The 15,432-nt window shown below is 29.4% G+C and overlaps 1 protein-coding gene across 3 annotated transcripts in view; it reads right to left on the bottom strand.

Moving 5' to 3' along the window:
* mcc (MCC regulator of WNT signaling pathway) overlaps positions 1-15,432 on the bottom strand; it is a 112,328-nt gene that overhangs the window by 16,829 nt on the left and 80,067 nt on the right. For all 3 annotated transcript variants that reach the window (XM_051110220.1, XM_051110221.1, XM_051110222.1), the window contains 5 exons: positions 14,349-14,438; positions 11,237-11,385; positions 9,848-9,988; positions 4,616-4,716; positions 2,281-2,464 (listed from right to left, as the gene is read on the bottom strand). In XM_051110220.1, coding sequence (XP_050966177.1) covers positions 2,281-2,464; positions 4,616-4,716; positions 9,848-9,988; positions 11,237-11,385; positions 14,349-14,438 — 665 coding nt within the window. The remainder of the gene's footprint in view (positions 1-2,280; positions 2,465-4,615; positions 4,717-9,847; positions 9,989-11,236; positions 11,386-14,348; positions 14,439-15,432) is intronic.

Genomic DNA, 15,432 nt, shown 5'->3' with positions numbered 1-15,432 from the left:
AGGTTCCAAAAAACGTGCTTTCCACATTGATAATTCTAATAATAAATCAGCATATTAGAATGATTTCTGAAGGATCATGTGACACTTAAGACTGGAGTAACAGCTGATGAAAATTCAGCTGCACATCACAGAAATAAATTATATTTTAAAGTATATTAAAATAACAACCATTATTTTATATTGTAATAACATTTTGCAGTATTATAGATTTTTTCTGTATTTTTGATCAAATAAATGCAGCCTTAATGAGCAGAAGAGACTTCTTTAAAGGAGTAATCCGATGCAAATTTTACCTTCTCATGTTGTTTGAACATTAATGTGTTGTCAGTGTATGTACACATCTACCCTATAATGATAAAAATCCATGCAGTGGTTTTTAATTAATCTGTAAAAATAACATACCCTTTCTCACAACAACAGAGGCCGCCGTCTCACCTTAGACTCGCCCTAAATCAGCTGTAACAGTCCGACCTCCGTTGTTTCGATGCCGAAGCAGGGATGTAAGTTAGACAAGAATATCTCAGATTGAGCGATTGAGGTGTTGTGTTGCTGGATGTAATAATGAACATAGTGGTCGTCATTTACTCCCGACATCTGAGCCGCTGAAGATGCAGTGGATTATGTTTGTCTGTGAAGGGAATGCGCCTCCCGATCTACATAAATGCGTCTATGTTTGCACTAGGGGTGGAGCCGAACCCGAATACGGTATTCGGAAAGGCACAAATAGCGTGTTTTTACAAATACTTATTTCGAACAAATACTTAAAAAAAATATTTGTATTCGGGAACAAGAAAAACTTTATATCAAAAAGCTGCGTTTCCTCATGAGATCGCAGTGCATGCCCGCATGAGCGAGTGAGTGGGTGACATTCAGGAGGGGTTGGGGGCAGGGCATATGCTCCCAAAATTTAATCTGCGCGACCGCAAAATATATTTGGAAGCATTTGTGCGAGTGCGAGAAATCGTTGCGGTGCGACTTGTTTTTATTTCTTTACAAAACTTTCGCTAGCCGAACTACTGCCCAGACCGCTGTGAGCTGATACAGTGACAGTTTCGCCGTTTTCTCCAACATTACATAACTAACTAAACTTGATCTTTACATTCTTAACAGATTTTAGATATTAGCCGTCAATCACTCCCTGTCACTGACACTGCTCCGCTGAAACTCGGAACCGGCCGTTTTTTTCTCTCTCTCTTAACCAACCTCTGTTCCAGATTTGTACAAACTACATTGCAATTAGGGGTGTGTGATATGACGATTTTTGATTGTGGACAATTAAAATGTCTCCACAATCTGCTTTTGAAGAAATATACTATATTTTGTGCTACAGCGCACATTCTGGCATACATTCACATCAAATGATAACTCCACTCACGCAGGGGCGTAATTTCCACTGGGGACACACTTTTCAAAATCCCGTTTGTGTCCCACCACTTGAATAGTTTTGTTAAATTAATGTCTTGTATTGTGGAATGCACGCTCAGCACCGCAGAGAGTTTCGCGCCATCGTTAAAACTAAACCGAAAGTAAAACGCGCGCGCGCACATTCAAAAGCAATTTTAATACCCCACGTTTAGAGAGCGACTCCCCAGTTCACCTTAGCATAGCTTCCCGTCACTCATTAACTTAGTTGGAACTCCTCACATGGATTTGGGCAACCAAATAGAAAAGAGTGTGGCTGCTGCTGAGATCTCTTGGTCCTCCACCAGCCAAAAAAAGTGTGCAGAAGTGTAACGCAAAAAAACTGGATTTTTACGCCTATTTTGAATTTTACTCGAATACAAATACAAATACAAATACTTTTCTCCCCTCAACAAATACAAATACAGATACAAATACCGGCTGCTTTGCACACCCCTAGTTTGCACAAATCATTCATGATCCAGCTTCACTTACAGCAGAAGTGAGTATAAGTGTTTTTTTATGAATCTCTGCAATCACCTTTCCTAATAATGTGCTAGTTAGCATGTTTCGCGGCTAAACGCACTAAATCCGGCTAAAGTAAACAGGCTCGTCACTCTACAGAGAGTAGAGAGGGGCGGGGCGAGCAGAGCTCATTAACATTTAAAGGAACAACCCCTTAAAATGAGATGAGCTGATTTTGGCAAGGTAAGAAGGGTGTTGTTTTACACAACCATTGAGAATTTTTAACCAAAGTATATTAGAGACTTTTCATTAAGACCCTAAAGAATCATATCAACTTGGCATCCGATGACCCCTTTATAAACATTACAAGTCTTACTGATCCCAATCTATATATATATATAAACACACTCTCACCTGGTGTGGCTGTTGGATGAGAGACTTTCCCAGGGTTGAACGCTGCAGCCGGTAACAGCAAACGCAGCGCCGCAGCTGCCGTCCAGTCGCGTCAGAAGGTCTTTAGCGGCGTTTTCTGCCGTCTTTCTGCTGTCGTGAGCTTTCTTCAAGATCTGTGTGATGCTCTCTTCACCCGCCTGCTCTCCTGCCATCACAATATGACATAACCTCATAAAAATACTGTATCCGAATGATCAGCATATTCATATAGCACAGTATTCACTAAATGTAATACCACAGCTCGACTAAATACATACTAATACATTTGTCATAATTTTTGTGAGGAAAATTCATTGTGACTCTATGAGCAGATGTAAATATATGGTAAAATATGTTAATCGCAGCTGAAAGTACTACACTCTCAGCTGAAAACATGATCTAATTAAAACGCTACGTTTAGTAATTAATTTAAACATTTATGCAAAACTCTTTCCAAATGCAATTATAATGAAAAGAAAATAATCAAAGATAATATTTGGAAATAAATTATTGTGTGGAAATCTGGCAGAGATTCTGTGGATGCTGACATGCTCAATTCACACGGTTTTGTTGAATAATTTATTTGTCATTTCTCCAGCAGCGCTGAGGATGTGTTCAGAAACTAATTACACTAATAACTCATGAGCCGTTAATGAAGCGCTCCAAAACCAGGATATTAAATGATGCTCAAAGCTCACGAGGAGAACAGAGAGGATGAAGGAGAGACGAATGAAGTGTCAAGTCATATTTATCTCTATAGCGCTTTACTATTCAGCTTCACAGAAATAAACAGTAAATCGTATTGTAAAATTGATGAAATATGAATGAAGTTTAATATGAAGTCTGCATATTCTGTAGGTCTCTGCACAGTTTTGTCTTGGTTTAACTTGAAGAAATTGTGACAGAAATATAATACAATATAGATTAGTAGAAATATAGTAGCAAAAGCAATGATAATATTAGTATCAACATTTTTTAAGGAATGCCACACAATTGTTCTTCCATTTGAACAGTAAATCAGTTTTTTGTTTCCCAAAAAACAAAAGGAATTGTTACACTTTTATTTAATTGCATTTTTAAAAATGGATTAAATTGTTAACGTTTTATGCAACTATTTGATTACTACCACTTTCGATAATAAATTTGTATTAAATAATAAATCCAGAAAAATTAAAACACACAACACAAAATTCCTGAAAAAATAAAACATTTATTGGGCCAATATCACTTTAAAAAAGGTAATAATGTATTAAATTGAAGAAGTTTTAGGAATTCAACTGATTAAACATGCTTTTTGATGATTAATACAAAAGTTAAATTTAATACAAAACATTGAAACCAAAATTTAATATAAAGTTAATAATGTATTAAATTGATGAATTTTTATAATTTTTTATGAAATTTTAGAAATTGATTAAACATGTTTTTTGATGATAACTAAAATTTAATTAAACCATTAAAATGGAATCCAGAAAAATTAAACGAAAAACAGAATTTGGGAAAAATAAAACAGAATTCTGAAAAAAAAAAACATTTAATAGGGCTGCATTATTGTAAAATGTTTAATAAATTATTAAATTGTTAAGGTTTCTCAATTTAAATGATTTAGACATGCTTTTTTAGTACTAAAATTTAATGTAACCATTTAAAGAGGAAAAAAAATGATTTCATAAGACCCTGGTTTATAAGTGTTTCAGAAAGGGGTTTATACTATTTATTACTATTTAAAAAAAAAAGTTTATTTATTTGAAGAAATTGTGACAGAAATATAATACTGTATCGAATAGTAGAAATATAGTAGAAAAAGCAACAATAATATTAGTATCAGTGTTTTTTTTAGGAATGCCACACAATTTTTCTTCCATTTGAACAGTAAACCAGTTTTTTGTTTCCCCAAAAATAATAAGAATGGTTACATTTTATTTAATTACATTTTTCTTTCATTTTTAATTAAAATATATATTCAAAAAAATATAAAAAAATATTACATTTTTTTAAAATATTTATTTAATATTTATACATTTTTTTGTACTTGTTTATTTGTACTATATTTAAAAAATATATTTTATTTGTTTACCTGCATGTCACGTGACTATTAACTGACATGATATCACAGAACTGTTAACATGCAAATGTGTTGTAAAATTATTGAAATATTCAAATGAATTTCCGTGGGCATTCAATAAATTGAGCAAAATGGGGTCCGTTGATGAAAAAGCTTGTGAATTCCTTGGTTATGTGTTTATAACTATGTGTATATAAAAACAACAGAAGTCTATGGGACGTCCTGATTTAGATGTGTGTGCATGTCTCTTACCCACAGCACTGACTCCAGCGGCTCTGAACTGACCCAAAACCAGACTCTGTTCACTCTCGGCCAGCGCCAACAGCAGCTCATACGCCTCGATACACTGCTCACTGCACACACACACACACACACACACACACACACATATGAACTGTCATGAAAACACACTCCGGAGGAATGTGGAGGCCAGCGCAGATCCTTCACCAGTTTCTGAAACGCTGATGGAAAATATTTAACGGGAAACAAAAGCCACAAACAGGCCCGGACGTGACGCTGGAATGCGTTGTTTCATCGGCCTCCGATTATAACGCAGGTACAAACAAACAAGAATGAATCTAAAAGACTGGGTCAAAGAGTTCATCCTCACTGAGTTTGAACGTATGAATGTACTGAGGGGAAAAATTTTTTTAATTTTCTTCAAAAAAGTTATTTTAACAAATCACAAACCAGCTTTTAAACAGGATTACTATTGTCAACTAAAACGAAAACCATAAAAACATCTTTGTTACTTTAAAAAAAAAAAAAAAAAAGTTTACATAAATGAAATAAAATATAAAAAATGTAACTTTTTTCAGTTAGTTTCTAGTTCTCATTTTTGTTTAGTTAACTTGAAGTACTGAAATAACAAAAACTAAATAAACAAAGTAATAAATAAATGTTACTAAACATAATATGATGGCGTTTTAGTGCCACGTTAAAAAATTTAAAAAATTAAGATTACGAGATTAAAGTCATAATATTTTGAGAATAAAGTTGAAATATTATGAGAATAAAGCTGAAATATTGTAAGAATAAAGTCAAAATATGACAAGAATAAAGTCTAAATATTTTGAAAATAAAGTTGAAATTACGAGAATAATGTCAAAATGTTTTGAGAATAAAGTCAAAATTAGGAGAATTAATTCATTATATTCTTGTAATATTTTGACTTTATTCTCGTAATATTTCGACTTTATTCTCGTAATATTTTGACTTTATTCTCGTAGTATTTCGATTTTATTCTCGTAATATTCCGACTTTATTCTCGTAATATTTCGACTTCATTCTCGTAGTATTTCGACTTTATTCTCGTAGTATTTCGACTTTATTCTCGTAATATTTCGACTTTATTCTCGTAATATTTCGACTTTATTCTCAAAAAATTTCGACTTTATTCTCAAAAAATTTCGACTTTATTCTCGTAATATTTCGATTTTATTCTCGTAATATTTCGACTTTATTCTCGTAATATTTCGACTTTATTCTCGTAGTATTTCGACTTTATTCTCGTAATATTTCGACTTTATTCTTGTAATATTTCGACTTTATTCTCGTAATATTTCGACTTTATTCTCGTAATATTTCGACTTTATTCTCGTAGTATTTCGACTTTATTCTCGTAGTATTTTTATTTTATTCTCGTAATATTTCGACTTTATTCTCAAAAAATTTCGACTTTATTCTCGTAATATTTCGACTTTATTCTCGTAGTGTTTTGATTTTTATTCTCGTAATATTTCGTCTTTATTCTCGAAAAAATTCAACTTTATTCTCGTAATATTTCGTCTTCATTCTCGTAGTATTTCGACTTTATTCTCGTAGTATTTCGACTTTATTCTCGTAGTATTTCGACTTTATTCTCGTAGTATTTCGACTTTATTCTCGTAGTATTTTTATTTTATTCTCGTAATATTTTTACTTTATTCTCAAAAAATTTCAAAAAATTTATTATTCGTAATATTTCGACTTTATTCTCGTAGTATTTTGATTTTTATTCTCGTAATATTTCGTCTTTATTCTCGAAAAAATTCAACTTTATTCTCGTAATATTTCGTCTTCATTCTCGTAGTATTTCGACTTTATTCTTGTAATATTTCGACTTTATTCTCGTAGTATTTCGATTTTATTCTCGTAATATTTCGACTTTATTCTCGAAAAAATTCAACTTTATTCTCGTAATATTTCGACTTTATTCTCGTAATATTTCGACTTTATTCTCGTAGTATTTCGACTTTATTCTCGTAGTATTTTTATTTTATTCTCGTAATATTTCGACTTTATTCTCAAAAAATTTCGACTTTATTCTCGTAATATTTCGACTTTATTCTCGTAGTGTTTTGATTTTTATTCTCGTAATATTTCGTCTTTATTCTCGAAAAAATTCAACTTTATTCTCGTAATATTTCGTCTTTATTCTCGAAAAAATTCAACTTTATTCTCGTAATATTTCGTCTTCATTCTCGTAGTATTTCGACTTTATTCTTGTAATATTTCGACTTTATTCTCGTAGACTTTTTATTTCGATTTTATTCTCGTAATATTTCGACTTTATTCTCGAAAAAATTCAACTTTATTCTCGTAATATTTCGACTTTATTCTCGTAATATTTCGACTTTATTCTCGTAATATTTCGACTTTATTCTCGAAAAAATTCAACTTTATTCTCGTAATATTTCGACTTTATTCTCGTAATATTTCGACTTTATTCTCGTAATATTTCGACTTTATTCTCGTAGTATTTCGACTTTATTCTCGTAGTATTTTTATTTTATTCTCGTAATATTTCGACTTTATTCTCAAAAAATTTCGACTTTATTCTCGTAATATTTCGACTTTATTCTCGTAGTATTTTGATTTTTATTCTTGTAATATTTCGTCTTTATTCTCGAAAAAATTCAACTTTATTCTCGTAATATTTCGTCTTCATTCTCGTAGTATTTCGACTTTACTCTTGTAATATTTCGACTTTATTCTCGTAGTATTTCGATTTTATTCTCGTAATATTTCGACTTTATTCTCGAAAAAATTCAACTTTATTCTCGTAATATTTCGACTTTATTCTCAAAATATTTCGACTTTATTCCTGTACTTTCAGTCTCAAAATATTCTCGTAATCATAGATTTTTTTTAAACATGGCACTAAAATGCTGTCATAAACTAAAACTAATGAACAAAAATACTAAAAAAAATTAAGGAGAAAACGTAATATACAAATAATAAAATCGAATTCAAAATATTCATAAAAACTACAATAGTAAAGAAATTATAGTAAGATAACAGTGCTTTAAAGTACAAAATATATTTACTTTTAATTCATTCATTATCCTAATCTTATTGTGACCTATCAGTACATGTTATTACAAAGAAACAAATGTTTATTTTCATAATTTTCCATTAAAACTTGACCCACCTCATTTCAGAATTTTTTTTTTTCGAATCGGCTGTCATATAGAGATTTTCTTTCACTGTTTTCATTATTTGTCTTGTACTGTAAATACTGTGGTAAGAGAAGCGGTGAAACGCATCCATGATCACATGAGTGTGTTTATGCTGTTGATCTGCTCGTGTGTGTGTGTGTGTGTGTGTGTGTGTGTGTGTGTGTGTGTGAGCCGTCAGTGTGATTAATTGAGGTGTTTCATGCTCTCGGCGCCGTCTTTATGAGCGTTTGACCGGCCTCATGTAATGACAGTCAGATGACATCATGATCACTGGGGACCGAATTCAATCAAACCCTCCACCTCCTGCGGAAAAACCCAACGACCTGATCCAACACACCAGCACACTCACCCATCCAGTACAGGTTTCTGAAAAACGCCTCTTCCGCTCATGACGTACATACAGTAAAAACAGTAATATTGTGAAATATTATTACAATATAAAATAGCTGTTATCTATGTAAAGTATACACTACTGCTGAAAAGTCTTATGCTTATTAAGGGTGAATTTATTTTTATCAAAAATACAGAAGAAAAAAACAATAATACTGCAAAATGTTATTACAATATAAAATAATGTTTTTTATTTTAATATACTTTAAAATATAATTTATTCCTGTGATGCAAAGCTGAATTTTCATCAGCTGTTACTCCAGTTGTGTTGACAAATATTTTTTTTTAACCTGTGATTCTTTTTTTCAAGATTCTTTGATCATAAAAAAGTTAAAAAGAACAGCATTTATTTAAAATAGAAATATTTTCTAACAATATACAATACTGTTCAAAAGTTTGAGGTCAGTATATTTTATTCTTTCTTTTTTTGAAAAAAATTAATACGTTTATTCACCAAGTATGTGTTAAAATAATAAAAGTGCTAGCATAGATTTACATTGTCAGAAAAGATTTATATTTTGAATAAATGCTGTTCTTTTTAACTTGTTATTCATCAAAGAATCCTAAAAAAAAAAGAATCACAGGTTCCAAAAAAAATATTAAAAACTTTGATCATTCTAATAATAATAAAAAAAAAAAAAGATTTCTGAAGGATCATGTGACACTTAAGACTGGAGTAACAGCTGATGAAAATTCAATTTTGCATCACAGAAATAAATTATATTTTAAAGTATATTAAAATAAAAATCACCTTTTTATATTGTAATAACGTTTTGCAGTTTTATTGTTTTTTTCTGTATTTTTGATCAAATAAATGCAGCCTTGATGAGCAGAAGAGATTTCTTTAAACATTATAACACTTTTGAGTGGTAGTGTGTTAAAATGTAATGAATAAAAGTATTAATATTATTATTTTTAAAATTTCACCAAACTTTTTGGTAGTGATAATATTGATAATAATCATGAATGTTTGTTGAGCAGCAAATCAGTATATTAGAATGATTTCTGAAGGATCATGTGACACTGAGGACTGGAGTAATGATGCTGAAAATTCAGCTGCGCATCACAGAAATAAATTACATTTTAACAGATATTCACATAAAAACAGCTTTTTTAAATTGTTAAAATATTTTACTATTTTTACTGTAGTTGTGATCAGATAAATGCAGCCTTATGAACATACTGATAATGGTAGATATCTCAGATTGGAACTGAATATTCAAAGGAAAAAATATCAACATTTTTCAACCTAATTCATTAGGAATTGATTGGATGCTGAAAAGTGTGTTTTAAAAAGCAGAACGGAGTTCATTTTAGGGATTGAATCTCTTCAGCAGGAATACAAATGAGCCCTGAGCGAACGTGTGCGTGACAGACAGAGATTTCCACAGCGATACGGCGGCTTTTCATTACTCTCATCCGCAGGTCACAGCACCTCTGACGCTTTTATCAAATAATGGCGTTGAAAGCGATTAAATGTCTGAATGGAAGCGGAAACGCTCCTTCCTGGCGTTTTGACCAGCATCTTCAGCGGCGAGAGCCAGATGTAAATGCAGTGGTGTTTAGGATCTGACTGTAATTAAAATTACACAGCGTTTGCAAGGTTGCGGCTTCTCCATCTGCGGTGATTCGGGTGACGTTTGCATGTCTGTACCTGTACTGCAGGGCCAGTCTGAGCGCGGTGGCGTTGGACTCGTATTTCCCCACCAGCATACTCATCCGCTCCGCGTTAGTCTTACACTCCTCCAGCGTGATGGTCAGCAGATCGTTCTGAGACTTCAGGTGCTCGATACGACTGAAACACACACAGTAAAACATGACATGAACGAACAATGTCAAACATGATAAAATATGTTCACAGGGTCCCTACATAGTGTTCACTACTTAGTATAGGGGATCTGATGACGCTCCGCAATGCCATTAAACACAGACAACACTTGAGTTAAACAAATGTGGTATTTCCTGTATAACGCACTATTAGGTATTTGTTATTATAGTATTTATTAATATTTTGAGTTTGCTTTTATATTTTCATTAATTTTATATGCTTTTGTCATTTTTATTAGTTTTATTTTTATTGAGTTTGCGATTTTAGTACTTCAACTTAAAACTTGTCATTTATTTTTATTATTTTGTTTGTATTTTAGAATTTTTGTCGTTTCGTCATTTAATTTTTTGTTTTTAAATATTTCTATTTAGCTTATTTTTATTTCAGTTTGAGACTGTCATTTTAGTATTTCAACATTTTCAACTTAAAAAATCTTTTTATTTTAACTTTTTTTTAGTGTTTCTGTTGTTTTGTCATTTTTGTCACTGCTTTTTAATATTTCTCTTTAGTTCATTTTTATTTCAGTTTGTTTTAGTCATTTTAGTATATTTATATTTATTTATATTTTTATATTTATATGTAACTTATATTTAATTTAATTTAATTTAAATTTAAAAATATTTTTAGTATTTTTTATTATTTCTTTTTGCTTTTTTATGTATTTTACATTTTAAAAATATATATTTTTTTATCATTTTTATTGCCTTTTGTATTTTAATATTTCTATTTAGTTTAGTTTTGTACTTTAACATTTTAGCCATTTTAGTACTGAAACTAAAATTTAAACTTGATTTATTTAACTTTTTGAGTTTCATTTTGAGTTTTAGTAATTTTATTACTTAAACGAAAATTAGAAATTAAATAAATATAAATAAAAAGTTTTTTAAGTTTAAGTTTTTTATCTAATATTTTATTTTAGGTAACGAAAACATTTTGTATGCTAGACATACAACACTTGCCGAAATACATAAAATTATTATATAAATATTTATATATAAATTAATATATAAATATTTTAAAAAGTACATTTATATATATATATATAGCAAATGTATAATATTTTAAAAAAGTCAAGTCAATGACTGATGGGTAAATTTCCCTGTTCAGTTGTTCCCTATGCCATTGTACTCGCATCATGGCCTGTGAAGTTCTCTTCAAGTGATCTGAGTGAATCCTATAGTTTAATAGCAGATCTTTATGTCTGTGGTCTCTGACCTGTTGAGTCTCTCCGTCTCCACCTCAAACTCGCGGATCTTGCTCTCGGAGATGGCGGATCCGTGCGAGTAGAGCGTCTGGAAGATCTCCTGGATGTTGGAGCAGTCCTGAAGGGAATGAGCCAGATGTTCAGCCACATTACTGGATACCTGTGGAGACGTGCAGAGATGTTAACACTAAACCACCACATCGACACACTTCATTAACGCTCTTACTGTCCAATAAACCTTTCGGCAAAACTGACAACTGCATTTTATTTGTCTTCTCAAAATGTCCTGCAACTCATTCAGCCCAAACCTTGTTGCATATAGATTCAATTCAAACTCATTTCTGTTTGTTATGAACTTTAACTAAACACAAGATTAAAGTCTGAAACTCTCCCGCTGATTGTAACATTGTAACATTCAAAATGTAACCAGCGATGATGACATCATCACAACACACATCCAATCATATGTGCATGCTGAATTGTGATTGGTCGTTTCTTTCTATCAATCAATTTCTGCATGTACACTGTAAATATGGTGTCACATTATGTGGTGATTCTCTAAATAAATAGAATGAAATAACAAAATATAAAAATAAAATCTACAATTACTCATATGCTTTTGATCATGACACTTAACCCAAATATAATATAAAAAATGAAAAAATAAAATAAATAAAATTATAAACTATCTAGGCACACACTTCACTTTTCAAATTAAATAAAATGAAAAAATTAAATCAATTCAACTATTACACTTGCTGCAATAATAAATAAAATAAGAAAAAAAAAAAAAAAAACTACTATCATTCTCATTCTCTTGATCAAGACACTTAACTGAAATAAATTAAAATAAACTATGAAATAAATAATAAATAAAATAACTAAATAAAAAATAAAACCAAATCTACCATTACTCACATGCTCTTGATCACGATACTTAACCCAAAAAAAATAAAATGGAAAAAAAAAAAAAAAAAAAAATTATAAAATATCAAAAGTCACACCCTTCTTTTTTTTAGATTAAATAAAATAAAAAATGAAATAAATGCAGAATAAAACCTACTATTATTCTCATGCTCTTGATCACAACACTTAACTGAAAATAAAATGAAAAAACAAAAACAACTATAAAATAAATAATAAATAAATAATAAATAAAAAATCTACCATTACTCATATGCTTTTGATCACGACACTTAAACCAAATAAAATAAAATAAATAAAACTATAAAACATCTAAACAGTCACACTCTTCTTTTTTTTTAGATTAGTAAATAAATAAATTCAACTATAACACTTGCTGCAATAAGTAAAATAAAATATAAAATACAACAGAATAAAATCTACTATAATTCTCATGCTCTTGATCAAGACACTTCACTGAAATAAAACGAAAGAACTATTAAACAAATAATAAAAAAAATAAAATAATTAAATAAAATAAATAAAATTATAAAATATCTATCTAAACAGGCACACACTTCACTTTTCAAATTAAATAAAATAAAAAATTAAATCAATTCAACTATTACACTTGCTGCAATAATAAATAAAATAAGAAAAAAAAAAAAAAACTACTATCATTCTCATTCTCTTGATCAAGACACTTAACTGAAATAAATTAAAATAAACTATGAAATAAATAATAAATAAAATAACTAAATAAAAAATAAAACCAAATCTACCATTACTCACATGCTCTTGATCACGATACTTAACCCAAAAAAAAAAAAAAAAAAAAAATGGAAAAAAAAAAAAAAAAAATTATAAAATATCAAAAGTCACACCCTTCTTTTTTTTAGATTAAATAAAATAAAAAATGAAATAAATGCAGAATAAAACCTACTATTATTCTCATGCTCTTGATCACAACACTTAACTGAAAATAAAATGAAAAAACAAAAAACAAAAACAACTATAAAATAAATAATAAATAAATAATAAATAAAAAATCTACCATTACTCATATGCTTTTGATCACGACACTTAAACCAAATAAAATAAAATAAATAAAACTATAAAATATCTAAACAGTCACACTCTTCTTTTTTTTTAGATTAGTAAATAAATAAATTCAACTATAACACTTGCTGCAATAAGTAAAATAAAATATAAAATACAACAGAATAAAATCTACTATAATTCTCATGCTCTTGATCAAGACACTTCACTGAAATAAAATGAAAGAACTATTAAACAAATAATAAAAAAAATAAAATAATTAAATAAAATAAATAAAATTATAAAATATCTAAACAGTCAGACACTTCATTTTTTAAACAAAATAAAATAAAAATGAAATTAACTATAACTATAGCACTTGCTGCAATAAGTAAAATGAAGTACAACAGAATAAAATCTACTATCATTCTGATGCTCTTGATCAAGACACTTAATTGAAATAAAATAAAATGAAAAAAATAAATAATAAATAAAAATAAAATTATAAAAAAGTCACACATTTCACCTTTTAGATTTCATAAAATGAAATAAAAAATGAAAACAACTCTTCTATCACTATTATGATCTCGATCAAGACATTTAACCTAAATGAAATGTAAAAGAGGAACAATAAACAATAAAATAAAATAAAAAACTAGAATAAACCAATGATGATGACATCACCACAACATTTGCATACAAAATAATGCATCATCGGATTATTTGCATGCTAAACTATGATTGGTCTTTTCTTTCATAACCCTTAATTATTTAGTTTACACTGTGCAGATGATGTCGCATCATGCGTTGTCTCTCTAATGCAGCACTGATATCATAATATCTAAACATGATCATAACATCAGCTGAATAAAGTCATTCACATGTTCTGCTGCTGCTGGCTCTCATGCAGGAACAGGATAATGGAATATTAAACGCTTTGGCTCTGATTATTAACACTACAGACAGACGGAGAGACAGAGAGAGACAGTGGAGGAGAAGGTGACCTGTCTCTCTCTCTCTCTCTCTCTCATGGATCACATTCTGACACTGGATCAGTGCAGGCAGGACAAAGGGAGAGAAGGAGAGAAAGAGAGAAAGAGAGAGAGAGAGAGAGCTGGATCTGTCATTCAGGCTGTGTTGAACAGCACACTAGAATACTACTCATACTACTAATGCTCTCACCCCGATGCTGCTGATTTCAGAGCCGAGGACGGATCTCTCCGTTGGTAGCGATTCTGATCGTGTTTTCGACAGCTTCACTCGCTCCGCCACCTGCCACAAACAAACACAAAACCAAACATACTGGATGAGCACTATAGTTTTTCTTTTGTGAAACACATTTTTTTAATAAGCGGAAAACCGGACTGCTGGAAAAAAAAAAAAAAAAAATCTACTGTCACTATTATGCTCTTGATCAGGATACAAACTAAATAAAATAAAATAAAATCTACTATCACTGTTATTACTGTTTAATCAAGACTCTTAAATCTACATCAAATAAAATAGAAAAATAAAATAAAATCTAAAATCACTGTTATGCTCTTAACCTAAATAAAAACAAAATAAAAAATAAAATAAATATCACTATTATGCTCTTGATCAAGGTGCTTAGCCTAAATAAAATAAAATAAAACAAAAATACAAATAAATAAAATAAAATAAATACAGTAAAATATAAAATAAAATCTACTATTACGATTATGCTCTTGATAAAGACACTTAAAATAAATAAAATAAAATGGAAAAATAAAATTAATTAATAAAGAATACAAATGAAAAAAAAAGTATAAAAATAAAATTAAATTAAAAAAAAAATGAGTAAAATATAAAATCAAATATACTATTACTATTATGCTCGTGATCAAGGCACTTAACCTAAATAAAATAACATTAAAATTAAAAAAATAAAAAAAAAAAAAAAAAAAAAAAAAAAAAAACAAAATAAATCTAGTAAAATCTAAAATAAAATCTACTATTACTATTATGCTCTTGATAAAGACACTTAAAATAAATAAAATAAAATTGAAAAATAAAATTAATAAATAAAGAACACAAATGACAAAAAAGTATAAAAATAAAATTTAATAAAAAAATATGCAGTAAAATATAAAATCAAATCTGCTATTACTATTATGCATATTATCAATGCGCTTCACCTAAATAAAATAAAATGAAAATGAAAAAATTAACAATAAAATAAATATAGTAAAATCTTAAATAAAATCTAATGTTACTTTTATGCTCTTGATAAATACACATAAAATAA

Source organism: Labeo rohita, chromosome 5 (assembly GCF_022985175.1).
Source record: "Labeo rohita strain BAU-BD-2019 chromosome 5, IGBB_LRoh.1.0, whole genome shotgun sequence".
NCBI lineage: Eukaryota > Metazoa > Chordata > Actinopteri > Cypriniformes > Cyprinidae > Labeo > Labeo rohita.
The sequence above is the reverse complement of the archived record's forward strand: the minus strand, read 5'-3'. Positions and strand labels throughout refer to the sequence as shown.